We start from the raw sequence: 27,044 nt of genomic DNA on the forward strand, positions 1-27,044 counted from the left end.
GCTGAGTAAATCACACGTCTTGGTCTGAAGTGTTGGCATTTATGGTTTTGGAGGCAGAGGAATTCCAGATGCCAAGATCTGGTTGTGGTCAGGGAGGGGATGGAGGAAATGTCATGGGACATGAGGTGTTCTGGTAGAAGCTGAGTCCTAGGCAGCCAAGGTGGGTTTTGTTTTGTTGTTTTTTTTAAAGATCATCTCAGTCCATTTGGGCTGCTATAAACAAAATACCACAGGCTAGGTCGCTTATAAACAATAGAAATTTATTTCTCACGGTTCTGGAGGCTGAAAGTCCAGGATCCAGGTGCTGGCGTGGCCACACTGGTCAGGGCCCTCTCCCTCCTTCATAGCTGCTGGCCTCACATGTGTCCTCCCATGCAGAAGGGAGAGGGTGAGGGATCTCTGAGGGGTCTTTTTTGTAAGAGCCCTGATCCCATTCATGAAGGCTCCACTCTCAGGACCTAAGAACCTCAGATATCACTGGGTGTTTGCGGGGACACAAACATTCAGACCATAGCAAAGAGTATATTATAGTGGGTGGGACAAGCAGGGAGAGGATGAGATCTCAGCAACATACTGTGCATTTTTTTGTCATCAGAGGGGGGCAGTAGTTTCTTTAGAGTGGTGGATTAATTTAGTCTTTCAGAGCATTTATTAAGCCATCTGCTATGTGCCATAACATAAGCTAGGTGCTGATATGAGGGGCAGAAAACTCTACCTCCTGGTTTTTCCCCCAGTAAGCCCAAGATCCCTGGGCACTTTCTTTTGTGTGTGAGAGGAGGTCATGAAGGAAGCAGGAGAAATGGCCTCCCGAATGCTCTCACAGGGTGTTGGGGCAGGAACTTGGGCCCACCCTCAGCCCAGGAGAAGTGAGCAAGAAGAAAAACCAGAGCTTCTGGCTTTTTCAGAGAGCCAGGTTTAGAAATGAAGACTACCTCCCCCTACCCCGAACCCCGCTTCCCATCACAGCTCTGTGTTTCAGTACACCACAGTTATATGTATGTCCATTAGGCCTTGTGAGGGGACCGAGCCGGCTGCTGGAGCTAGCCAGCTATGGAAGCTCCCTGGGGCCCCATCTCTGCCTCTCTGCCATCTGTGTTCACTGTCTGCCGGCAAAGCCCTTGCTGCCCATCTGTGCAGCTCTGGCCTGGTCAGACCTTGATGCCCCTAGCAGAGCCTGGGCCCCAGGGCTTCTTTCCCTGAAGGTTTTACTCCTTTGCCTCCTCTTTGCCACCGCCCCCCACCCCCAGCCTGGCTCCAGCAGGGCTGTGAATACAGTGATTGTTTCCTCTGGCTGCAGCTGCCTCTGAACACATTCCTGGACCGTTCCTGGAGGAAAATACCCCAGGGTCCTGTTCTGGCCTGGTTTGGTGTTCAAGTCCTGCCAATCCTGGGTCTAGAAAAGATGCCGTCCCTGCTCGGGGTCTGCCTCTGACTGGAGAGGGCAGAGTAGGCAGCCCAGTAAGGGCACACAGGGCTGGAGTCCAGCCAGCTCTTGTTCCGTTGCTCACATTTTAGGTTGTCCACAAGTCCTTGGTCCCTCTGGCCTAGTTCTGATGTCTGTGTTAGTGGGAGGGGGTGTGTGTGTGTGTGTGCACATGCACACACACAAGCTCTGCAGTGATCAAGCCTAAGGGTTGTACAAGCCTTCTGCCTTCCAAGCCCCAGGCCCCACTGGAAGGCATTGTGGAGATCAGTGTTTCCTTTGACCCTGCGATGGCCCTTTTTTAGATCTTTTTCAGGTGGCTCCGCTTGGGGTTTGGGGAGTGCTGTCCCCAAGGAAAACCTCTCAGGGCCAGGATACCTCTGTCTCTGCCTCAGGACCCAGCCGTATTTTAGTTGTCCCTGGGGTGGCAGGACAGCCAAGCAAGTCACTGGCTGTCAAAAAACTTGTGAACATCCAGAGGTCCTTCTAGAAAAGAGGGTTTGTTTCTGTCATGGATTGGAACCATGTTCTCTGACTGGTGGTCATTAGTCATGAAAGGATGACAATCCCTGTTGGAGCCAGTCGGGTAGAGCCCAGGGCCTTCATAGCTAGTAGGTGGGACCAATAGATGCAGAGAGACAGGGTGGGAAAGGCAGGCTTGAGAAGGACTCTGGGCCACTGTCTCATTGGTGATATGGCCCTGAGGGGCGTGTTCCTGACTCCTCTCCTGACGGGTAGATGGTTCAGGCCAGGTGTGTCTCCTGTGGTTACTGGTGGCCCATACTAGCCCTCAGCACTCACTTCTATGCCTTCTGGCCAGCCCTGTCATACAGTGCTGGAGGCCTGGAGTCCCCTCTAGGCCAAGAGAGGGCTGACGCACTGAGAAGTCTGGCCTCTTTTTGGAGCCTGAGAGGAAAGACAGAAGCGGGTGAGAACGGTGCCAGCCTCACTCAGGCAGCCCGCTTTCTCCAGTTAGGGGAGTAGGGAACGGCAAGCGTGACACGGGACTGGGAGACAGGAAAACTGGCCGTGTCCCTCGTCTGCCACTTCTGACCAGACTGACCCTGGGTTATCAGTGAGCCCAGCTGTAAAATGTGGACTTGATAAGATGACCTCTGTAGGAGCTTCCAGCTTTCACACACTATGAATTTGTGATCACTCTTGCTCAGCTTACCTTTGTATTCCCTGGCTTGAGCTGATCCTCCCAAACTAGGTCAGGCCCACCTGTGTATTTGGGTGGCCCTCTGGGGGGGAGTGTATGTGTGTGTTCAGGTGTTGCTATGTACCTGCGCAACTGTTCTAGGTATAGCCACCAAGGAGGGCATCACTGCTGGCCCTGTGGCCCTGAGCAAGGGGGATGTGGGGGCTTCACCAGGTCAAACCCAGGCTGAACCTCCTTAGCGTCTTTGTTGCCCTAGGAGGTTTAACATGAAAGGAGGTCATGAACCTAGCCCAGCAGGCACCAGCTCCCCTTCCCTGAAGGTGCTGGGCCTGGGCTCAGTGTTTTGTCTGTCTGTCTGTCTGCCAGTACCCTGTCCAGCTGCTCCCATGCGGTGGTGGCCTTGCTCTACCCCTTCTCCTGGCAGCACACCTTCATTCCTGTCCTCCCGGCCTCCATGATCGACATCGTCTGCTGTCCCACCCCTTTCCTGGTTGGCCTGCTCTCCAGCTCCCTCCCCAAACTGAAGGAGCTGCCTGTGGAAGAGGTGGGCCATCTGGGGAGCCCGCTGGGGGGAGGATGGGACAGAGGAACAGAAGCGCCCGGGAGGGAAGGGCAGAAGGGGAACGGGTTGGGGGAGGCTGCTGGGATCTTCTTGTTTGTGTCTCCAGCTCTTCTCCTTGCTCCCTGGGAGGCCTCTCCCTGGCTGGAGTTCTTCCTGTTATCTGACCCTGGGAATCCAGGATATCTGTGCAGGGCATTGCAGGGATTCATATCCTGAATCACTGCCCCTCATGACTCTTTTTCTCAGGCACTGATGGTGAATCTGGGGTCTGACCGATTCATCCGACAGGTAAGAGCGGGACATTGCATGGCCTGCCCCAGGGTGGGTGCTTGTTTGATCAGAGCACCTAGCACCATTGCGCACATACTCCACCCTCATAGCTGACTGCTGAGCTTTGGGTTCCACATGCACAGAGCAGACAGTTGAAAAGTGGCTGGAGGATTATCCATGATGCAAAGAATGTGGAGGAATGTAAAGGCTTGTGATGGTTGTCAACTTCAAAAAGTCTCTGTGAGTGGTAGAAATTCTCCTGGGCACATAAAGGAACATAATCTTAATGCCATAGACTTTGGGAATGTAGTCTGTTACACGCACCACTGACAGAGCTCTATCTCCTGGGTACCAAGCGTCAAGATACGGACACCGAATCAGAGTATAGAGATAGGCATGGCAGCCTAACCTTGTGCCTGAGACGTGTGATTTCCCCGCCCCTCCCAGCCAACTGTGCTTCCTACCTGCTGCCAAAGATGGAGGAACTGGGGAGACTTCATCGTGGTGCTGGGGTGGGAACCCCTACTGGTCCTGGGCAGTGAATGCCACCTGGTCCACACTTTTTATCTTTGTGACCCTGGGCAAGTTTCTTAAACTCTCTTATGCCTTAGTTTCTCTTCTTAAAATGAAGTTGATAGGGACTTTTCCTGGTGCTCCAGTGTTAAGACCTCACCTTCCAAGGCAAGGGGTGTGGGTTTGATGCCTGGTGGTGGAGCTAAGATCTCACATACCTTGTGGCCAAGAAGCCAAACATAAAATAAAAGCAATATTGTAACATGGCTTTCCAGGTGGTGTTTGTGGTAAAGAGCCCACCTGCCAATGCAGGAGACGTAAGAGATGCAGGTTCAGTCCCTGGGTTGGAAAGATCCCCTGGAGGAGGGCACGGCAGTTCACTCCAGTATTCTTGCCTGAGGGATCCCGTGGACAGAGTAGCCTGGTGGGCTGTAGTCCCTAAGGTCACATAGAGTCGGACAAGACCGAAGTGAGGGCTTCCCTCATAGTCCAGTGGTTAAGAATCTGCCTGCTAATGCAGGGGACACGGGTTTGATCTCTGGGTCGGGAAGATCCCACATGCTTTGAGGCAGCTATGCCTGTCCGCCACAACTACGGAGCCCTTGCTCTAGCGCCTGAGAGATGCAACTGTTGAGCCCATGCGCCACGACTGCGGAAGCTCAAGTGCCCTAGAGCCTGTGCTCTGCACCAAGAGACGCCACCACACGAGAGGCCCACGCGCCACAGCTAGAGAGCAGCCCCCACTCTCAACGAGACAATGCCCTCTCACAGCCCCAAAGACCCAGCACAGCCAATGAATAAACAAATAAAAAATAAAAGACTAAAGCGACTGAGCTCGCACACAGTATTGTAACAAATTCAATAAAGACTTTAAAAACGGTCCACATTAAAAAAAATCTTTAAAAAAATGAGGTTGGTAAAATTATCAGGGTTATTGGGAGGATGCAATGAGATTATATTATATAATCAAGCTCTTCAGACAGCACTGGCACAAAGTAAGTGCTCACTGTGTGGTTCCCTTCTTCCGCAGATGGATGATGAGGACACGTTGTTACCTAGGAAGTTACAGGCGGCTCTGGAGCAGGCTCTGGAGAGGAAGAACGAACTGATCTCCCAGGACTCAGACAGCGACTCCGATGATGGTGAGTGAGGCCTGCCCCATGCAGTGGTTGTGGGGAGTGGTGCTCTGGTCTTTGATTTCCATTTTCATTCATCCAGCAAGTATCTGCTAGCTTCCATGTTGAGAGCACAATTTCCAACCTCCTGGTTCATGAGCTGGTCCTAGACTTGCTCTACTCTGGGCCTGGGCCTCATGGGGCCTGGACCCTGCTTCTGTGCACCAGACCCACCTGGCTGATGAAACTCAGATATAGGACCTTGGTCTCACTTTAGCCTAGAATTCTCTAGCCCTACTCCTTTGCCGACAAAAGTCCATATAGTCCAAGCTCTGGTTCTTCCAGTAGTCATGTGTGGATGTATGAGAGTTAGACCATAAAGAAGGCTGAGCACTGAACAATTAATGCTTTCAAACTGTTGTGTTGGAGAAGACTCTTGAGAGTCCCTTGGACAGCAAGGAGATCAAACCAGTCAATCCTAAGGGAAATCAACCCTGAATACTCATTGGAAAGACTGATGCTGACGCTGAAGCTTCAGTACTTTGGCTTCAGTACTTTGGCCATCCAATGAGAAGAGCCGACTCATTGGAAAAGACCCTGATGCTGGGAAAGATTGAGGGCAGGAGGAGAAGGGGATGACAAAGAATGAGATGGTTGGATGGTATCACCAAATTGATGGACATAAGTTTGAGCAAACTCTGGGAGATAGCGAAAGACAGGGAAGCCTGGTGTGCTACAGTTCATGGGGTTGCAAAGAGTCAGATGCAACTTAGCAACTGGACAACAACTGCCAGTGTGGTTCAGGGAGTTATGGCTTGATTGGGTCTGAGGGGAGAGGAATAGTATAGTATTTTATCAGAAGGAGTTCAGAAACTTAGATAATATCAGAGCTGCTTCTAGGGTGGCCCAGGCTACAAAGCTCCCCTCTTGCCTCTAATTCTTCTCTTCCTCAGGAAGTTTGGGAAGAAAAACCCAAAGACAGCTGGCAACCACAAAGACTCTTCTTGCTGATAGAATGCTAGTTATTTCTCTGTCTCAGGCCTTGCCTTGACCCACTGCAGGAGGTGGAGGGAACTTCTTCCTGTGAAGCCAGGGAAACCACCAGAGGGCAAGGTGTTTTGGTGGGGAGTGGGGCTCTGGTCTCTGATTTCCATTCTCACTCGTTCAGCAAGTATCTGCCAGCTTCCATGTTCAGAGCACAGTTTCCAACCTCCTGGCTCGTGAGCTAGTTACAAGCCTGGGAGCACAAGAGCTAAAGTTCGAAGAACAGATAAGTGGTTCTGGCTGCAGTTTAGTTGAGGAGATGGAGACAAGATCTCCAGGAGGCTGTGGTTGCAGGCTCTGGACCTGAACCTCAAAGGTTTTCTTTCTTTTTTTCCAGAATGTAATACCCTCAATGGGCTGGTGTCGGAGGTGTTTATCCGGTTCTTTGTGGAGACTGTTGGGCATTACTCCCTCTTCCTGACCCAGAGCGAGAAGGGGGAGAGGGCCTTTCAGCGGGAGGCCTTCCGCAAGTCTGTAGCCTCCAAAAGCATCCGCCGTTTTCTTGAAGTTTTTATGGAGTCTCAGATGTTTGCTGGTTTCATCCAAGACAGGGAGCTGAGAAAGTGCCGGGCAAAGGGTAAGGCCAGAAGAGCCTGGGGTGGGCGGTTCTGAGGGGTATCAGGTCTCCTCCTCCGGCTTTTCTGCTACCAGCAGGCTGAGTAGCCAGGCACAGTGAGCCTCCATCAGTATCAGCCAGGGCAGGCCTCCTAATATCCCTTTTCTTCTAAGAGGGACTGCCAAGGGCACTTTCTCCTCTGCCCCAGAAAGTGCCTTCACTAGGCTGGGCACAGGCTGGAGCCCTGTGGCAAAAGAGTGGGGCTTATCTCCACTTTGCCCCTCTTCACAGGTCCTTGTTTAGAGAAAAAGGCCAGATTGTGCCATTGAGGGAGTCCTGAGAATCCAGGGTTGAAGAGAACTGAGCCAGCTCTCTGTCTTAAGTTGGTGGCAGTCTGCACTCAAAGCACAAAGGGTATCTCTGTTAGTTCATCAGCTCCGCTCACTCTAGAGCTTTTTCTTCGCATCAGGCCCTTTCTAACCTCAGGATTGTTGTGTCTTCTGTCCACCAGTACTGTCCCTTTAGTGTGACCTTTTGAAACAACATGATAGAGAGTCTAAAAGGAGCTGGAGATGCCCGCCTGGGGGCAGCTCTGATACCACGTCGCATCCTCACCGTAATGCAGCTCAGGCCATCAGCAGTGGACACCAGTGAGGTGTCATTAATGATAGTTTTGATGAGCCGGTCTGGATTCTGACAGGATGCTCCTATAAGTTACAATCCCAGGTCTTTGGTTCCCCCCTTTTTGGGATCTGTTCCCTTTGGTCCTCTCAAAAGGAGCCTTCCCTTCCCTTCCTCCAAGGACTGTTCTCTTCCCTGTTCCTCCTCTTCCACAGGCCTCTTTGAGCAGCGAGTGGAGCAGTATTTGGAGGAACTCCCAGACACTGAGCAGAGTGGAATGAACAAGTTTCTCCGTGGTTTGGGTAAGCAGCCTTGTCACTGATGAGACAAGTTCAGCAAGGAAGGGGTGGGGTGGCTGGGGGATCTGTACCCCAAACGACTCTAAATAAACCAGCGACAGCGGGAATTTATATTAGGGCTGTAGACAGAGCAGGAAATCTGGCAGATCTTCACCTCAATCAGGTCTTCTGGGGTGCACTCCTTCCTGAGTGAACATGAGGGTCGTTAGAACCAGTGAGTTTTCCTCATGGCCATAAGGGGAGGGTCTGCGAAGAAGCAGCAGAATGTCCTTCTCTGAAAAAGCTCCCCTCCCTTCAAAGAGCTCAGCCAACTGAACCACAGAATCATAGCTTGTCTCACTTTAAAGGAAAATTGAGACCAGAGAAGTTGAATGGCTTGCCCAAGGCCGTTCATGATTAATACCAGAGCCTAATTAGAGCCCTAGAGTGTTTTCCCTATCATGGTCTAGCTGCAATCTAGTCTCTCTAATCCTCTCTCACTGAGAGCTAGGACTGTTGGAAGCGATGATACTGAAACATTCTCACTCTCACCTTCTCTGGCCCACAGGCAACAAAATGAAGTTCCTCCACAAGAAGAATTAAGCCCCTTCCCCAGACAGAGTCCAGTGCCTTGCAGAGCCTGGGGAGGGGGCCCAGCCTTGGACCCTTTGAGCTGCTGTGGCCGCTCTGCCTCCACAGACCCCACCCTCCAAGCCAGCCCACCTCTGCCTTCACGACATCCCAGGATACTGTTTGTAAATAATCTGCTGTAAGCTTTCTTATGTTTTTGTAACAAGCAAAGAGAATCTGGTAAATATTTGTATATTCCCAAGGGGCTGGGTGCTTTCCTGCCCTGCCCGAGCATGGATGACGTTTTGCTGGGTGCTGGTGACTGGCCAATTATGTGCAGCTGACTGTCTCAGCCGAACCACTGATCTTCCCCTGGAGGCTCCTGGCCTGCCTGCCTGCCTGCCTGCGGCCCCTGCTGCCAGTCTTGGGCCCTGGAGAGCACATGCTGTCTTGTCATGTATGAGACTTTTTTTTTTTTTTTTAAATCTTAGAGTTTCTATTTTTTTCTAGTAGTCCCCCTGCCCTAACCATCTGTTTTGAAAGGCAAAGGCCAATCAATCCCCATTTGCAGCATGGTACCAGGCTCTCGGGCCTGGCCTTCTCTTCTTTCTCCCACCTTTGTGATGGTCAGTGAGTCATGGGAAGCCCACCCTCCAGCTCTGCTAGTGTCCTCCAGGCCCAGCTCCCAGTCAGTGGTGGCCGTGATGCGGTACAGGGCATCCCTCCTTCCCACCATCTACGGGTGTTCTCAATAAACAGTGTATAGTTGTTTGGGCCCAGAGCCCCATGTGTTTCTTGGCTTCATTATCTAGAGTTCTCTCTCCAGGGGAACAGGCTGAGGCAGGATGAAACACCTTCATGCAGGGAACTGAGTACTTGATTAAGAGTTTAGCTTTCGTGTGGCTCACTGACCTCCCCGGAAATTGAGTTCTCTGGCCTGAGCTGTGTGGCTGGTCTTGTGTGCACTCACTCAGTTGTGTCCGACTCTTTGCGGCCTCATGGACTGTTGTCCTCCAGGCTCCTCTGTTCATGGAATTTTCCAATTACTAGAGTGGGTTGCCATTTCCTCTTCCAGGGGATCCTCCTGACCCAGGGATCAAACTCATCTCTTGCGTCTCTTGCACTGGTAGACCACTAGTGACTTCACCACTACTGCCACGTGGGAAGCCCCATAGGACTGGTCTTCAGTTCAGTCACTCACTTGTGTTCAACTCTTTGCAACCCCGTGGACTGCAGCACGCCAGGCTTCCCTGTCCTTCACCAATTCCCGGAGCTTGCTCAAACTCACGTCCATCAAGTCGGTGATGACTGGTCTTAGAAGATGCCTAATTATTGTTCTAGCTTAGCTTCCCTCTCCAATAGCCAAGTGTTCAGATTCTGTGTGTTTCCACTGATGGAAAGAATGCGTATTGCCTCTTGGTTCCCCTATTAGGTTAATATTATCATTTTCCTATTCAGTATGAAGCCCTTATGACGTCACTGGGTACCCTAACATTGGTAGAGTCAAGCCCAGCTAAAGACAACCCAGGGCTTGCTTATAGCTTGGGCCCATTGTTTATGGCTCTTTCATGTCACGTTGTGAAGTTTTTTTCCACTGAAACTCTTAAAGGTGTTCATGCAGAAAGTTTTGCTATATTCTTTGGAAAAGCAAGGAGGGAAGTAAGGTGGGGAATATGGGTGGCTTAGGCTTTCTATTTACCCAAGGCCTTCACAGAGACAAGACCTTGAAAATTTCCAGGATGGGGCAATAAGCTGGACCTCTCTTCCTTGGTATTGGCTTCGGATCTGGCAGGATTTGAACCATAGTTTTCCTGTCCTTCCACTCTATCCTACTTGTTAAAACAGGAGACCATGCCTTCTGCAGTCCCCTTTCCTCCTTCTCCCCATCTCCAGTGACTCCTGCCCAGGTCCCAGTCTGTGTGTGGTTTGGGGTTGCTGTCTGCCTTATAAAGCGGAGGTTTTGTCTTTTAGGAAGACAGATTGGTCTCTATAAAAGCCTCTTAAGTAGTTGGCTTTGGCATCTTCCAAGAATAGGAGGGCACACTCACTGAGGCCTCATGAGGCTGGTTTTACAGATGACGTAAAAAGAGAAGATAGCAGCTATAACCAGAAAGTCCAGAGTTAGGGAGTTGTTACCTCCAGAACTTGTCACTTTTAACCTGGTTTCACAGAAGTGGAGTCCTTACTAAAATAGTAGTTTCCGAAGGTCCTATTTCTTCCCCCTTTCCTCTCCCTCCCTTTTTTAATATGTCTCCAAAGAATCCTCAGATATGTGATCAGATCACAAGATTCAGTTCAGTTCAGTCCCTCAGTCGTGTCCGACTCTTTGGGACCCCATGAATTGCAGCACACCAGGCCTCCCTGTCCATCACCAACTCTTGGAGTTCACTCAAACTCAGTCCATCGAGTCAGTGATGCCATCCAGCCATCTCATCCTCTGTTGTCCCCTTCTCCTCCTGCCCCAAATCCCTCCCAGCATCAGAGTCTTTTCCAATAAGTCAACTTTTCGCATGAGGTGGCCAAAGTACTGGAGTTTCAGCTTTAGCCTCAGTCCTTCCAAAGAACACCCAGGACTGATCTCCTTTAGAATGGACTGGTTGGATCTCCTTGCAGTCCAAGGGACTCTCAAGAGTCTTCTCCAACACCACAGTTCAAAAGCATCAATTCTTTGGTGCTCACCTTTCTTCACCGTCCAACTCTCACATCCATACATGACCACTGGAAAAACCATAGCCTTGACTAGATGGACCTTTGTTGGCAAAGTAATGTCTCTGCTTTTGAATATGCCATCTAGGTTGGTCATAACTTTCCTTCCAAGGAGTAAGCGTCTTTTAATTTCATGGCTGCAATCACCATCTGCAGTGATTATGGAGCCCCCCAAAATAAAGTCTGACACTGTTTCCACTGTTTCCCCAAAGATACATAGGTATAAATTACTATTTCTTAAAACCTGTACCTTTCATGTAGCTTTAAAATACAGTGTTATTTTAACCTTTGGGGATCCCCCCCTCTCTACCTCCTCCTATGGCCACAGCTCTCATCCCAATCTGGGAAACTGATACTGGCACACAAGGGCTTGGAATGGGCTGCAAGGGCCTATACAGTGACTGCTATGGGCAAGGCACAGAGGTCTCATCTGAAAGGTAGAGGAGGGTGTGTCTGGGGGCCTGGTCTGGGGGTGACAAAAAGTGTTCTGGGTTTCTTTCCAAGTTCTGTTTTCAGATGATCTCTGGACCTCTAAACTGATGGTTCTCAGTCCTAGCAGATCAATACTCCTTTTCTATAGCAAATACTGTAACTCCCCCCATTACTATCCTGAAATGAAATCCATAGATAATATAACCTACCTAAACATAGTAACTGTGATACAGTCTTAACTGTAATATAAAAGGGGAGAAATGAAAGAAAAGTTATTTTGTCATAAAATAACATGTGTTTACATATGTAAATACTTGGGCACAACCATATTAGAAGGTATAATGAAGTCAGATACTTAGACCTGTACATATAATTGCTGTGAATGCAACAGCTACCCATGCAGAAAGTGTTGAATTAGCAACTCAGATACTAGTAAGTAGGTGTTAACTACTGGTAAGAGTTTTCCGAAATGAAGTTTTAGGCAATATTCTGAACCAAATGCACTAGGAGTTTCCCAGATTTAAACAATAGTTGGAATCCCAAAACACTGCTAAGCATATGAAAACTACAAAAAACAAAAACAAACATCTTTTTGATTGTGTGAAATGAAATTAGGTGGGTTCTAAGCTAGATTTTGTGTTTTGAATCAACCTATACATTGCATACCAAGGGAACATTTCATGCAAAGATGGGCTCGATAAAGGACAGAAATGGTATGGACCTAACAGAAGCAGAAGATATTAAGAAGAGGTGGCAAGAAGTCACAGAACTGTACAAAAAAGATCTTCACAACCAAGATAATCACGATGGTGTGATCACTCATCTAGAGCCAGGCATCCTGGAATGTGAAGTCAAGTGGGCCTTAGAAAGCATCACTATGAACAAAGCTAGTGGAGGTGATGGAATTCCAGTTGAGCTATTTCAAATCCTGGAAGATGATGCTGTGAAAGTGCTGCACTCAATATGCCAGCAAATTTGGAAAACTCAGCAGTGGCCACAGGACTAGAAAAGGTCAGTTTTCATTCCAGTCCCAAAGAAAGGCAATGCCAAAGAATGCTCAAATTACCGCACAATTGCACTCATCTCAAACATGCTAGTAAAGTAATGCTCAAAATTCTCCAAGCCAGGCTTCAGCTATACGTGAACCGTGAACTTCTAGATGTTCAAGCTGGTTTTAGAAAAGGCAGAGGAACCAGAGATCAAATTGCCAACATCTGCTGGATCATATTTCTGCTTCATTGACTATGCCAAAGCCTTTGACTGTGTGGATCACAATAAACTGTGGAAAATTCTTCAAGAGATGGGAATACCAGACCACCTGACCTGCCTCTTGAGAAACCTATATGCAGATCAGGAAGCAACAGTTAGAACTGGACATGGAACAACAGACTGGTTTCAAATAGGAAAAGGAGTATGTCAAGGCTGTATATTGTCACCCTGCTTATTTAACTTATATGCAGAGTACATCATTAGAAATGCTGGGCTGGAAGAAGCACAAGCTGGAATCAAGACTGCCGGGAGAAATATCAGTAACCTCAGATAGGCAGATGACACCACCCTTATGGCAGAAAGTGAAGAGGAACTAAAAAGCCTCTTGATGAAAGTGAAAGAGGAGAGTGAAAAAGTTGGCTTGAAGCTCAACATTCAGAAAACGAAGATCATGGCATCTGGTCCCATCACTTCATGGGAAACAGATGGGGAAACAGTGGAAACAGTGTCAGACTTTATTTTGGGGGGCTCCAAAATCATTGCAGATGGTGATTGCAGCCATGAAATTAAAAGATGCTTACTCCTTGGAGGGAAAGTTATGACCAACCTAGATGGCATATTCAAAAGCAGAGACATTACTTTGCCAACAAAGGTCCATCTAGTCAAGGCTATGGTTTTTCCAGTGGTCATGTATGGATGTGAGAGTTGGACGGTGAAGAAAGGTGAGCACCAAAGAATTGATGCTTTTGAACTGTGGTGTTGGAGAAGACTCTTGAGAGTCCCTTGGACTGCAAGGAGATCCAACCAGTCCATTCTAAAGGAGATCAGTCCTGGGTGTTCTTTGGAAGGACTGAGGCTAAAGCTGAAACTCCAGTACTTTGGCCACCTCATGTGAAGAGTTGACTCATTGGAAAAGACCCTCATGCTGGAGGGATTTGGGGCAGGAGGAGAAGGGGACAACAGAGGATGAGATGGCTGGATGGCATCACTGACTCGATGGACATGAGTTTGGGTGAACTCCGGGAGTTGGTGATGGACAGGGAGGCCTGGCGTGCTGCAATTCATGGGCTCGCAAAGAGTCAGACACGACTGAGCAACTGAACTGAACTGGACCTATACATTGCATGACATCAAGCATCTCTGACTGCTTCCTTTCCATGATTGTGACCACAGATGCTCCCATACGTTTACAAAATGCCCCTGTAGTGGATGGTATCATCACTGCTGAAAACAAGTGTCCTTAGTGCCTTTCTGGGAGATTGCTCAGGGGCAGGGCAATGCTGCCTCCTCTACCAGAAGTCAAACTGTCAGCCCACCTCCATTCTGTAGTTAAGAAAGGCACCTGGATTTTCTCCTGTAGTTAGGTAACTTTGAGAGCCGGGCAGGTTGCGCTATTACATCTTTCTAAATGCTCTTTTCAGTAAGTTACTATACATGCTTTGGTGAACAGTGTTGAAATGAGAAGGCTGGGCTTCTTTTCAAAGGCAGTATTTTGGAATGCCCTTGGAAAGTAACTGTAGTTTACACTGGTCTGTGGAATTAGAACGCCAAGAAAACTAATTATATCACAACTCAAGTTTAAATTTTGTTAAAAATAACATCCTTTATTTTGTAAATAGCCTTGTAATTCACCTTGTACCCCAAATGACTGACTTATAAAGATAGGTAAATAGTGTATTTTTTAAAGCCAACTTTAAGTGGAAATCAAAGGTAAACTGGGCTGCAAAACAGAACCAGAAATGAAACATACACTTTCCCCTCCCACAACTCATTAGGCAATCTCTATGTTCTTCCAGAACTTTTCTATGCGCATACAACCATTTTTTTTTTAGCCGAATGTGCCTCGAATACTCACCTTTTAATGGCAACTTAATTCTAAAAAAATCTGGAATTCTCATCTTGGAGGCGCACAGAAAGGCCACAATTCCCGTTCTGCAGGGCCAAAGCGGAACCGCAGTGCAGCAAGGGTTGTGAACTCAGCTTTGACCCCAGGCCACACGTCGTGCTGGGTCGAATTAAACCTCCCGCCTAGCCGGAGCGCCACGGGCCAGCCCCGCCCACTGCCGGAAATGGCGGAGCCGACTCGATGTACTTCCGGCCACGGTGTGGGAGGTCCAAGTGACGCCGAAACCGGAGCCTCCCACCCTGCGGAAGCGGCTCGGATTGCCGCCGCTAGAGCGCCAAGCTCTGCCTGGGTCCAGTTCCCAGAACCGCGGTATTCCCCCGCCCGTGGTGCACGCTTTTGGTTGGTTTTCATCCCACGGGCTGGCTGCTACTGGGCTAGTACCAATGTTTACTTGAATTGAGAATTTAAATCCTAAGATTTTGACGAGAACTTTTATAAATTATGGTATATTTAGCTGTTAATGTAATACTTCCCACAATTATTTTTTTAAAGGGCAAAAGGCTGACCACCGAGTTCGGGGGATATCTGATTAAAAAGCTCTGCTCCCAGTGTATTAGAACTTCATCAACGTGCACCTTGTGGCCATTGGAGGTAGTGGCAGTATGGCCCTGAGCCTATGGGACAGGCTAATGCAAGTTTGGCAGGCTCGTCCAGGAACTTTTCCTATGCATTCGCTCTATATGTTTTGGCACCTTTCACTTTGAAATCAAAACATACGGTTTGCCTTTGGTGCTCTACAACAAGCTAAGTGGTCGTTTTAGGTGTGAGAGCGCTCAGTCGTGTCGTAATCTGCAACCCCATGGACTGCAGCATACCACGCTTCCCTGGAGTTGGACACATCACCAGCTCCCGGAGCCTACTCAAACTCATATCCATCGAGTTGGTGATGCCATCCAACCATCTCATCCTCTGTCATCCCCTTCTCCTGTCTTCAGTCTTTCCCAGCATCAGGGTCTGTTCCAATGAGTTGGTTCTTCGCATGAGGTGGCCAAAGTACCGGAGTTTCAGCTTCAGCATCAGTCCTTCCAATGAATTTTCAGGACTGATTTCCTTTAGGATGGACTGGTTGGATCTCCTTGCAGGGAGCACTACTAGGTCGCTCTTCATTGTCTTGGGGCATGTTTGTTTTTTCACTAGTCACACTACTTCCTTTGGCAGTATTACTAGTAATCAGAGGTCCTCCTTGTTTACTTTAACTATAGACGATGGCGAGCAAGAGGCACAGAGCAGCTCACACTCATCAGTAGCTATATTCTCCAGGCCTGGAGATGGGATGGCACGGTATTTGAGGAACTCTCCCTATTTAGAATGGCTGTACTGACTCATATTTAGTGTACCCAACAGGAGCACCTCTATACAGGACTGGGATGAGCATGATCCCACCTAGTTTCAGGACAGTTATGCTCCAAGATGCTAGCAATGAAACTGGGAAAGAAGCTAGCCATAGACTACAGACAAATCTGTCCTCCCCAAACCGTATTTTGCTACCAGCCCCACCCCTATCAATCACAAGTCTTATCTATCTCCTTATGTCTTCTGAATCCGACTTGTCTTCCATCCTCATGGTCCTGCCTCCTACCTTCCACTGTACCCCTCAGCTAAGTCACAGCCTGGCCAGAGTACCTGTTCACTCCAGGCTCATCTCCCACACAGCACCTCCCAACTTGCCTAACCTTCCCAAATTGGGTTTCCTAAATGCACATTTGCTCTTCTTTGTGGTTAGATCCCACTGACTGAATCACACCAAGGTTAACTGACTTGTCACTTGGGTGACATAATAGTTCACTTATATGTTCCATACCAATAACTGAGCACAGAAGTTTAGTAAATGCTTTCTATTTTACTTAATCCACACAATACTCCAAGGTAGGTGCATGTGTGCTCAGTACCCTTTAAGAAGTCACACAGCTATCCAAATTTCAAATCCGGCCTGAATCTTAAGACACTGTTATTTACACTTTTCTATACCTTCAGTGTCTAGTAGAAATCAAAGTTTCCATATTTTAAGGCCTCCATGACATTAAAACCCACTGTTACCTTTCCCCATCAGTACCAATATGTTATGTCAATAAGTTATTAGCTTGTCCAACCAACTGCCTTCCTGACCATTAACTCTCCATTATATAAATCAATCACATTTCCTCCACTGTGCTTCTTTACACTTGATCATCCCCAATATCCTGTAAAGGCTGTCATGACAAACTAGTCCCACAGAAAGTCATGGTTCCCAGCCCATTTATGACCCCACAGAGCAATACAAACCTGTACCAGACTAAACCTTTAAGTACAGTTTTAGTAAGCTTAAGTGCCACCTAACTATTCTTTTGGCCACGTTTCTACCCCACGTTTTATGACGGGCCAAAAACACCTTCAAAATCTTGGGAAACAAACTATAGCAAATTATAATGTACTATATTATTAAGAGGGTCCTGTCGGCACACAAGCATTGGTAATCTTGGTTTTGCAGGAGACACAAAACTCTAGAAAACCTGATTCTGGTTTCTGTCTTAAGTGTTAGTTGCTCAGGCGTGTCTGACTCTTTGTGACCCTATGGCTGTAGCCCGCCAGGCTCCTCTGTTCGTGGGATTCTCCAGACAAGATACTGGAGTGAGGTGCCGTTTCCTCCTACAGGGGATCTTCCCAACCCAGGGATCAAACCTGGTCTCCTGTATTGCAGTCAGATTGTCTGAGCCACCAGGGAAGCCCTTTAGCATCCCTCTAATTTCTCTACAAGACACACTTCAAACTAGAAGGAAAATTATTAGCATTTCATGATGTATCTCTTTAAAGTTTAAGATTCCTATGCACAAGGATCTTTGAGTTCTGACAACTGATTTCTAGAATCCAAACCATGGATGGGGTTCCCAGGTGGTGCAGTGCTAAAGAATCCACCTGCCAATGCAAGAGACATGAGTAACTTCCCTGGGTTGTACAGATCTCCTGGAGTAGGAACTGGCAACCCACTCCAGCATTCTTGCCTGGAAAATTCCATGGACAGAGGAGGGCCACAGTCCATAGGATCGCTAAATCTGGGATACGACTAAGCACACACAAACCACTCTAATAAAGCCCTGGCATGTTGCCCCATTCCAACAGTTTGGTTTGAGATAAGTCAGGTGTAGAAAGTAAGTTCCCAAGAGCCACTCCCATCACTGTCCCATGTTTCCAATGTGACCCAGAGATCTTGTACATAAAGAACGTTCTACATCATAACTGAGTTTCTGCTCCCTGAGCTCCATGAGACAGTTAAAGGCACATTCTCCTACTCACTGTAAATTCAGAACATACAATTCTAGGAGACCTTTCAACAATCAGATAAAAGTTTCCGTATCAACAGGTATCCTCACTGAGTGAGAAGCCTCAAATTATATAACCAGCCAAGGCCTGTAAGTGCTGGTGTTACCTCTTTGTACTTTGAGGGGAGTTGGCAGAGGAACCCAGGTCCTAATACCCGTACTCTAGAATCTATTAGGTGGGTTTATGTACAGGTAGGGAGATAGAAATGCAAAAGAACCTACACTCAAACCAGAAGAGAAAAGCACTTAACATTTAATGAATTTCCCAGCATGTGGCTTCAAGCCACCAGGACACAAGCCCCACCTACACTCTTAATCTTCTCCTCAGCTCTTCTACTGAAGAATTTGGCCTTCACGATGACAGGCTGCTTTGGGAGCTTTCCTTTCCCCAGAACTTTGTAGTAACCCTAGAAAAACAGAGAAAAGGGTTTATAATGTACCACGGCAGTCACCAAGAGTATAAAGTCAATCCACTCCATCTAGGAGCCAGGGAATGCATGTTTCTGATCTGGGCACTCACGGGGGCACCGATTGCCCTCGCCAGTGAATCAAGACCAGCAGGTTCTATCCGAGTACTCTAGCACACCAGGACAAAAGCTGTCGGGATGTGACTCTAGTCTCGGGCAGAGCTCAAACCCTTTTCCTATTCAATTACCACTTGATAAGCAAAAAAGGAAAAAATCACATTTCCAATAATGTCCCAAGAAGCCAGGGTCATCAGAACTGCTCAAAGAACAGGCTGAGAAAGGCAATTTTAACTTTACTCAAAGTCTCCTCAGGGTTCTGACTACCTCCATATCCATGGAAGGTAAGGAACACAAGGACCAGACTCCTAATAATATACAAAAATGCCTTTTTGGGGTGCAGGGTGGGATCTCTTCAGATGTTTGGCCTTAAATATCAACTGAACATATTAGGACTGTATTTTATTAGAACATAAAGGGTGAAGGGCTGTGCCTCATTGTAGTCTTGTGTAAAACAGACCAGAGCCAGCTAAAGTAAATTACTACTTAAGTTCAGATGGGAAACCAGGGTATTGACAGTAGGAATAAGATATCTGATCAGATAAAAATTTAAGTGAAAAATGAAGTAAATGAAGGAGAGTAAAGTATCACTCTTCAAAGGTTTTACATGATCACAACTGAACAAGAGTTCAGTTCTGTTCAGTGACCTACCCATGGAAGTTCTACTGAATGGACTGTCTAGTAGGTAGCTGGGTGTATATTAGGCAGAATTTTGAAAGGCACATAGAAGGTAAAAATAGTCACTTACTGATCGAACCACATCGATGATAGGAGCAGCTCCTGTCTTGTTCTTGGCAGCATTTACTCGTGTCTGCTCACTAACCAAGGTCCACAATTTATCAAGGTTGACAGTCGGGCAGAAACTCTGGTTCCTCTTTAAGTGGTAATGCCTCATACCAACTTTCCCAAAGTACCCTGGGTGACTGGGAAAACAAGGCGACCATTTTCATTACCTCACTCCAACTGAGCTATGTTTTCCATCTTCACAGTCCATTTCCCTCCATTACAGTGTACACTGCTCACTTGTGCAGAACACCAACCTAGCAGGAACTCCATTTGTTGAGTAAAACAAATCTTAACACTAGAATTCAGGTCACTTGAGAGCTTCTACACCCTCCTATCACACCAGACTCCTAACAAGTAGTTTTAATACCACCCCGATAAACTATGGGCATAAACAGATCTAAAGGTTGTGTAAGTCAATCTGATGCATGTCACTAACCTGGTGACTGACTATGCCATAAGGGCCACAGCCAGTGAATAAGGTCAGCAGTTACTCTTCGAGGACTCTAGCACACTAAGGCAACAGTGGATACCCAAGCGTGACTCTAGCCTCGACAAGTGATGACAAGTTCAGTTCACATCAAACATAAACTAGAGAAAAACCAGCAATAGACAAGGTTCGTGAGTAGTGAGACTTGCTTCCCGCTGAAGACGTTCTTTAACTACCCTCTACCCCTAAATCCCAAGCTAGTAGTGTCAGTAAAAGGACAGTGTGAAAACCACTCACTATTTGTCGAAGTTGATCCTGTGATGATGCATGCCACCAGCATTACCTCGGCCTCCCGGGTGTTTCCGGTGTTTGCCTGCAGGAACACATAGCTACATGGCTAAAATAGCCTTCTCCAACCCGTCAATATTATTGTAGCAAAAGCATTTCCCCATACTTCTGGGCCTTTGCTTAATATCTCTTCCAGCAATGTTGCTCCTTCAAGACTCTTGGGATAAATATCACTTTGCAGTGTTCCACATAACACTAACACAGTACTTCATGCCTTCAACCAATTCAATACTGGGTCTCGTTCCATTTCCAACCCCCAACTCATTCTCTGTAACAGGAGCACAGACGATTCTCAAAAAAAAGCCAACAGCTAATGATCCAGTTCAATCCAACTCGACCGCACGAGCTCTGACAAACCCACTTCAGTTAGCTACCTACTGACAAGCAAGCAGCCGGCAGGGACAGTCCAAGGCCGACCAGAATGGGGAAACAGCACTTACCGATGCGGCCGTGGCCGTGGCTCACGTGGCCCCTAAGTTTCCGGGTCTTCCTTAGTCTGGATGGCTGTATGGGAAAAGGTACTTAGTGAGAAGGCCGAAGAGAAGCGGGGCAGGGGGCGAAAGCTTGCCAGTCTGTGAGGGACCCGCAAGCCTAGGGGTTTGCTCCGTGGCGCCGTCAGCAAAACTGAGGTTACAGCCACTCCTGGAACCGTGCGGCCTCATAAGGGAAGAGCCCGGGCGCCCCGACCCGCGTGTCTCGAGAATCCAAGTTCCTGGATGAACACGCGGCCCTAGCTTCCCCGCCCTGCTCCGGGCCCATGCCGGCCACTCCGCCCCGCGGCTGGCCTTGCGCAGCCTTAGAAGACCAGGGCAAGCTCGGGAGTAGATGGCTGGAGTGCTTGGTGAGTAAAGCTCGCGGGCTGAGACTACGACTACGCGGACCAACCTCACGAACCACCTACCATGTCGGCGGCCTAGACGAAAGAGGAAAGCCTCCGCGAAGTCTCGCGATCTATCGAGCACGGGGGCGGAGTTATCGCCTCACTTCCTGTCTGGGAGGCAGGGTCGCGGGCGGGGCCTCTTTGGCGTCGCGGGTCTCGCGCGATTCCGGGTCTTGTGTTTTCTTTTTCCTGTGGCCTCCCTGTTAGTTACAGAGCTGTTCCGGAGGCTGCAGTGGGCCGTGATATCTGTCTCGGAAGGCGGGGTTTGGCGCCCTAAGGTGCATTCGGTTGCGGCTCTGTTGGGCCGGGCTTTTTTCCCAGCGCCAAGGCCCCGGAGTCCGCCGGGGCCACCGTGTTTCTCAGCTCCTCACCAACCGCCCCATACCTGAGCGACCCCGCGCTTCTCGCTGTGTTCCTGGAGGTCGTCTTGGCCCGGGCGGTAGCGGTTGCTTGCTGCATTGAGGGACTATTTGACCCTCAGTGTGCCCACCCGGTCTCTCTCTCTGCTCCCTTTCAAGTCTTCGTAGATGTCTCTACCACCCTCTGGGACTTGCTCGGCCCACACTCCTGAGTGGGCTCAAGGTCTTCCTTTCTCCTTTGCCCTTGTGCCATTGTCCTGGGCATTTCCGTTTAAACAAGCTCCTTTTAGGGACCTCTACACCAGGATGCTTTAGGGTCCTTTGTTCTCCAGACTGTAAATCTACCCGTCCATTTTAATTTTCACTGGAACCTGCTTAGCATGCGCATGACCTCGTCTTCTGGCCCGGAGAACCACTCCTTGATCTGGACTCTCTGCAAGAGTCTCCTCTTGTAGAACTTCTCTGACTCATTCACTTATAGTTGCTTACTTCTCCCCACTGTGCTTAAAATCTACCACCTTAAAATCTACCACAAAACTCTTCTACTTGTTGATCCGTGTTTATCTTTCCTACCATACCAAATTCCTTATAGGCTGGAGGATTGTTTTCTTTTACCCAGGCACTCCTAACTCCCGGCATGACGTACATGTTCAACAAATGATCCTTAAGTGAATGAATGCACCTGTCCTCACCTCCTTTGTAGACTAAAGTGGAAGAGGCGTCTTTCCCGTTTTAAGACTTAACCAGTGTTCAGGATCACCTTCCTCAGTTAACTCTAGTGTGTGCTGTGTGTGCGAATTTTCTGTGCCTTGTTCCCTTCAGCTAAAATATAGTTTAGCTAAAGTATCCTAAATTCTCCCTGTTTCTGTTTATTACCTCTCCTCTTTCCTTTTCAGCCAGGCTCCCCAAAAGAATAGTCAACAAATCCTGTAATGCTAGCTTCCCATTCATTGTTCAATCCACTGCAATCTGGCTCTCAGCCCCATTATTTCAGTGAAATTGCTCTTACCAATGTCATCAATTAACCAGACACCAAACTGAATGGCCCCTTCCTCATACCACTTGTTTTTTCTGTTTTACTTGACCCATTTGACTTCTTTTTCTAGCTCATCTCTTGCCTTCCTCTGTCTTCCCTTCAGGTTCTTCTAATTTTATCCGCCATTTAAATATTGGTGTTCTTCAGCCTTCTGCCTGTCCCCTTCTTAACTTTTCATAGTACACAGTCTTGGGTGAATTTATCTTGAGTGGCTTCAATTCACATCTCTGTTGCTGAGCTCCATAATCATTCACTTATGATTAATTTCTGGTTAGTGTCTCAGCCATTCTAAGATAAACTAGATAGACAAATCCAAAGAATTAACTCTTTTCCAGCCCACTGGTGCCTTCCTTATTCTATATCTTGGTGCTCAGCCTTGGCAACCTATATAGTGATGTCAGGGAGACTTGAAAATTGTCCCCAAACATTCTTTTCCTCTAATACATTGTCATCATGTTGTTTTTCTATACCTATCCTCCTTTTTTAGCCTTTGTGCTAAAAAGCACAGCTTTCATTAACACCCTTATCATATCTCTTATCTGGAGTTCAGCACCCTCTTGTGATCACCCTGTCTGCATTCTCCTCCTCCTCCAATCCCTTCATCCTTCACACCTCTATCAGGTTAATCTTTCCAAAATGACTTTCATCCTTTCACTTCATAAAAAAGTTTGGAACAGAACTCCCTATTAGCTACAGAATACAGCCCACTTGCTTTTCCAAACTAACCTGAGCTTTTTCCCTACACAAGCTTTCTGCTGCAGCCAAACTTAGTACATCGCTTCTACCTTTTTTCCTGTGCTAGTGTCATTTCTCATGCCTGGAGTACTTATCTTTTTCCTAACCAGATGCTCTGGAAGTTTCTTCAACCTTGAAATCCTACCTTACATTCTGCTTCTTCAAGAACATTCCAGTCCACTCTAAGAATAGCCAGATACACCTTGCAGTTTACAAAATACGTCTGCCTAAGTGGGCAACTCTAGTAGCCCCACTGTATGAATGAGAGAGTTGAGACACAGAAGGTTGACTGATTTGCCAGAGGCTACAGAGCAGCTGCTATTCAGAGCCTAGACCTAGCCTTAGGTTTTTTTCTTCAGATCTGCTTTTACCTCAGTAATCACTCCCTCTGACCTCACAGCATTATGGTCTTCATCACTCCTTCAATCCTTATTCACACACTGTCTGTACCAGCAGAAAGAGCCTTGAGAGTTGGGGGCAAGGCATAAGAGGTATCATCCTCTATTTGACATCAAAAGTGGCCTATAAGTGCACAAGTAATGAGCTGAGCTACCTGGAAACGACCCTTGGTAAGATGGTCTGTGAATGGAGGTAAGCTGGGCAGAGTTTGGGGATGAAAGGTTACCTTCAAGTGTCTAGTAAATAGGAACTGGAGCAAGGACCAAGGTAGCCCAGGGCGTGGAGGTAGAGTGGTTGATGGGACACTGCTTCTGGATAGTTGTGTCAGGTTTCTTGGTTACAAACGGGCTACATCTTATCCCTCAGGCCATCCGTCTGAATGGAAGGCCTTCCTGAGCGGTCCAGCACTGTAGCTGGGTTCTGTGTTCACCTGACATTCTTCTTGTTGGTAATTTGATCTCCAGGGTAGGGAGAGTGCCCTGGACAGTTGTCTGCTTTTGGTTTTCTAGCCAGCTCCCTCTTCTTCCCAAGGTAATCATTTAACATAAGGCTCCTGTGGGGTTTGTCAGCGTGGGTCAGTTTCCCTGGGTCAGCCGGCTCTGAGAGAGCTAACAAAGCTAAATTCTGTATATGCACAGTTAAGTAGAAGCTAGACATGAGGTACTGGGTGACCTCATGTCACCAGGCACAGGGGGCATGATCGTGGATATGACCCATGAGAGGCCTCTTTCTCTGTGACATCTCTTCTGAAGTAGAGCATGGCCTGTGACATCTCAGACATGGGGACTCTCCTCAGAGATTCAGGGCCTCAGAAAATGCCTGCAAAATGAGCAGAAGGGAGACAATGCTGGCAGCAGCCTGGTGAGGCAGGTGTTTGCAGTGCTGACCTTTTTACTCCCTCAGCCCTCTTTCCAGGTGGCCTTGTGAACACACTGCCACCCTGAAGACCCTGGTGGTCCCTTTCTCTTCCTTTCCTCTCTGGGTTCCTGATTTCATCAGCGATCCTTCAGACAGCAGCAACAGCCTGGGTGCATCCAGCCTTGCTTTCTTGCTCTCCATCTTTAGAGTCGTACGTTTGGAAATATTATGTTGCTCTCCTTTTTCAAGAGGGGCTTCACTGGTGGCTCAGATGATAAAGAGTCTGCCTGCAGTGCAGGAGACCCAGGTTCAATTCCTGGGTCGGGAAGATCCCCTGGAGAAGGAAATGGCAATCCACTCCAATATCCTTGCCTGGAAAATTCCATGGGCGGAGGAGCCTGGCAGACTACAGTTCATGGGGTTGCAAAGAGTCGGACACAACTGAGTGACTTCACTTTCTTTTCTTTCTCCTTTTTCAAGCAGAGGATTGTTAATTTAAGATGGGAGTCAGGATGTCTTTTCTAAGTGAGAATTTGAGAAAAACTCAGATCCAAATTTACTTCAGAAAGAATTTTAAAACTTACATGTCATAGAAAAGACAATAAAACATGAAAGAAAATTTTGAAAAAATATAAGTACAAACATCTCAAATTATAATACCTTACAGTACTGTTTTCATGTCTGATTATTACCTTTCAGTTGTTATTCACATGGAGACATAGCTGTCTGCAAAGCTGATGATCATGGTACACAAATCTTTTTGTATTCTGTTTTGGTTTAATACTATTACATTTTTTCTGTATCACTACCCAGTATTCACGATTATTATTTTTAACAGTTAGTAGTTTATCTTCAGCACATGCTATAATTTTCTCATGTGTTTTCCTTTTTTTTTCCCCTTTCTTATTGTTCTCATTGTGGTCTTTGCTATTGGAGAAAATGATGCAATGAACACTGGTGTATATGTTGCTTTTTTCTTCTGTTGAATAACTTGTCTAGGATAAATTCCCAGGAGTGAGATTACTGTATTATAGGGTATGAACATTTTTATGATTCATTTTATGTTGCTATATGTATGTATATTTTTTCCAAATGGATTGTACCAATTTATGCACCATCAGCACGTGTGGTTTCCAGTTTAAACTACACCAGGTTCAGAGTTTTTGCTTGTTTTATTTTGCTTTTGCTTTTATGAGTAGTTTTTGATACACCCACAATATGGCATTTATGGGAAAATTCATAGGACCACACAAGGTTTTCTTCATTACAAAGTAAAAATAAATAAAATTCGAGGACTAAGAGTCCTTCCTTTCTGTGTTGGATAGATTTTTTTTTTAATCTCATTGTTCTATGTGGCAAATGCATTCCTAACAGTTTTGTTGGAAGCTAGGATGGAAAACCCTGCTGCCATTAAACTTAGAATAGCAAAATGTAAAGGGAAGAATGCCAGGATCTTTGAGGGCAGTTCATCCAATAGCACAATGAATTCAATTGCTCTTGAGTTTTAGTTTGGATGATAAAATTCATGGAAAGAACACAAAAGTTTTGGTTCATTTTCTACCCCTGTTTTCACTAGCTGAATGATTTTGAACAAGTAGCATTTTCTCTTTCAGTCTTAGTTTACTTGTCTGTATAATGAAAAAATACTGTGATTCATTCATTCATTTTAGAAATATTTATTGAGCACATGCTGTGTATTCAGACAGTGTGTATAGGTGCCAGGCAGTGAGGGGAAGGTACCATGGTGAACACAAAAGACAAAGTCCTGCCCTAGGATTGTATCTAAAACAGGCAGTGAACAAGTACACAAATAATGTGTCACTTTCAAAACAGTCTAGCACAGAGTAGGTACTCTCTTTACTTGGTGTTTCTCCCTCCCATTTTCCCCCTAAAATGTATACTATTTTGATGATAATCTGTTCTGTACTACCCATGCAAACAATCTTTGAAATTCTAACTCTCAATATGGTACAGAGTGACTTGCTCTGTTATTCCTTGGCCAGGTTACAGAAAGCCAGTTAATCTCTCCCTTCTCTCACCCCTGGTGTGGCATCTTAAGGGAGATAGTTTGTAAGCAAGGTAACATACGTGAGGTTTCCCATCTCTCTTTCCAGTCTTTCACTTTAATTTAGTTCGGTTCGCTTCATGACTTAAAGTGGAGGTCATAAGCTGATAGCTGGTATACTTTGTTTGACTCATGCTGTTTCCTTATGGGTTTTTTTTTTTTTTTAATTTAGTTGGTTGCCAACATTTAAAAATTTTTTAAAAATTTGGATTTCTGGCGTTTTGAAAAAACTAAGACTTGGCAACACTGGACCCACATTCTTTTAGGTGAGGCTCTTTACTCTTTATATGACTAACCCCTGGAGGCATTTGAATTGGTTACCCCTGGCTTAAGTTCGTTCTGCCAAGCAAGCCCGTTAATTTTCCCAGGTCAGGGGATATAGGAAGGAGAGAGAAGAGCTAAATAAAGGTGAAAAGGAAGAAGGGGATAGAAAAGGGATCATTTGGCCTTCCCTCGCTTATCTTCAAATCAGAGACTCATTGCATGTGCATGCTCAGTCATGTCTGACTCTTTGCAGCCCCATAAACTGTAGCCTGCCAGGCTCCTCTCTCCATGGAATTTTCCAGGCAAGAATACTGGAAGTATGAATACCATTTTGTACTTCAGGGGATCTTCCTGATCCAGGGATAGAATCCACGTCTACTGTGTCTCCCGCATTGGCAGGTGGATTCTTTACTATTGTGCCACCTGGGAAACCAGAGACTCATTGCTGTGCCTTTAATTTAACCTTTACCCTTGTAGAGTTAATTCAATTGCTCTTCTAAGACAGAAATCAAATACTTTATATTCTTACCCTGAGTTGTGCACACTGGTTTGGAAAGTCATGCCACTTCCTCAGATACCCAGAATGGTTATTCAGAGTCTATGGCAACTGTTCTCAAAGTGTAGTCTAAAGGCCCATGGAGGGGGTCCCTGAGACCCTTTCAGGTGTTCCACAAAGTCGAAACAATTTTCATAGTAATAC

The 27,044-nt window shown here is 46.9% G+C and overlaps 2 protein-coding genes and 2 non-coding genes across 4 annotated transcripts in view; 1 reads left to right on the top strand and 3 right to left on the bottom strand.

Moving 5' to 3' along the window:
* DENND2B (DENN domain containing 2B) overlaps window positions 1–8,885 on the top strand; it is a 121,265-nt gene extending 112,380 nt beyond the window's left edge. Inside the window, exons 15-20 of the mRNA XM_052652240.1 lie at window positions 2,952–3,129; window positions 3,394–3,435; window positions 4,961–5,072; window positions 6,427–6,666; window positions 7,482–7,568; window positions 8,113–8,885. Coding sequence (XP_052508200.1) covers window positions 2,952–3,129; window positions 3,394–3,435; window positions 4,961–5,072; window positions 6,427–6,666; window positions 7,482–7,568; window positions 8,113–8,147 — 694 coding nt within the window. The 3' untranslated portion in view covers window positions 8,148–8,885. The remainder of the gene's footprint in view (window positions 1–2,951; window positions 3,130–3,393; window positions 3,436–4,960; window positions 5,073–6,426; window positions 6,667–7,481; window positions 7,569–8,112) is intronic.
* Window positions 8,886–17,900: 9,015 nt separating this feature from the next.
* RPL27A (ribosomal protein L27a) lies at window positions 17,901–20,341 on the bottom strand. The gene is made up of 4 exons (XM_052652760.1): window positions 20,189–20,341; window positions 19,698–19,773; window positions 18,936–19,110; window positions 17,901–18,070 (listed from the first exon to the last, which is right to left on the bottom strand). Exons 2-4 carry the CDS (start codon window positions 19,727–19,729, stop codon window positions 17,942–17,944), a joined length of 336 nt encoding a protein of 111 aa, XP_052508720.1. The 5' UTR covers window positions 19,730–19,773; window positions 20,189–20,341; the 3' UTR covers window positions 17,901–17,941.
* LOC128061079 (small nucleolar RNA SNORA3/SNORA45 family) lies at window positions 18,159–18,287 on the bottom strand. The gene has a single exon (XR_008200694.1). It is a non-coding gene; the product is annotated as a small nucleolar RNA SNORA3/SNORA45 family (small nucleolar RNA).
* On the bottom strand, window positions 19,397–19,526 carry LOC128061078 (small nucleolar RNA SNORA3/SNORA45 family). The gene has a single exon (XR_008200693.1). It is a non-coding gene; the product is annotated as a small nucleolar RNA SNORA3/SNORA45 family (small nucleolar RNA).
* Window positions 20,342–27,044: the final 6,703 nt, after the last annotated feature.

This window comes from Budorcas taxicolor, chromosome 15 (genome assembly GCF_023091745.1).
Source record: "Budorcas taxicolor isolate Tak-1 chromosome 15, Takin1.1, whole genome shotgun sequence".
NCBI lineage: Eukaryota > Metazoa > Chordata > Mammalia > Artiodactyla > Bovidae > Budorcas > Budorcas taxicolor.

Coding starts and splice junctions, on each gene's coding strand:
- RPL27A (XM_052652760.1), bottom strand. CDS start 19,729: ATGCATCATCACAGGATCAACTTCGACAAATA. Junction 19,111..19,697: donor AGGATCAACTTCGACAAATA/GTGAGTGGTTTT, acceptor TTGTTTTCCCAG/TCACCCAGGGTACTTTGGGA. Junction 18,071..18,935: donor TCATCGATGTGGTTCGATCA/GTAAGTGACTAT, acceptor CTGTTTTTCTAG/GGTTACTACAAAGTTCTGGG.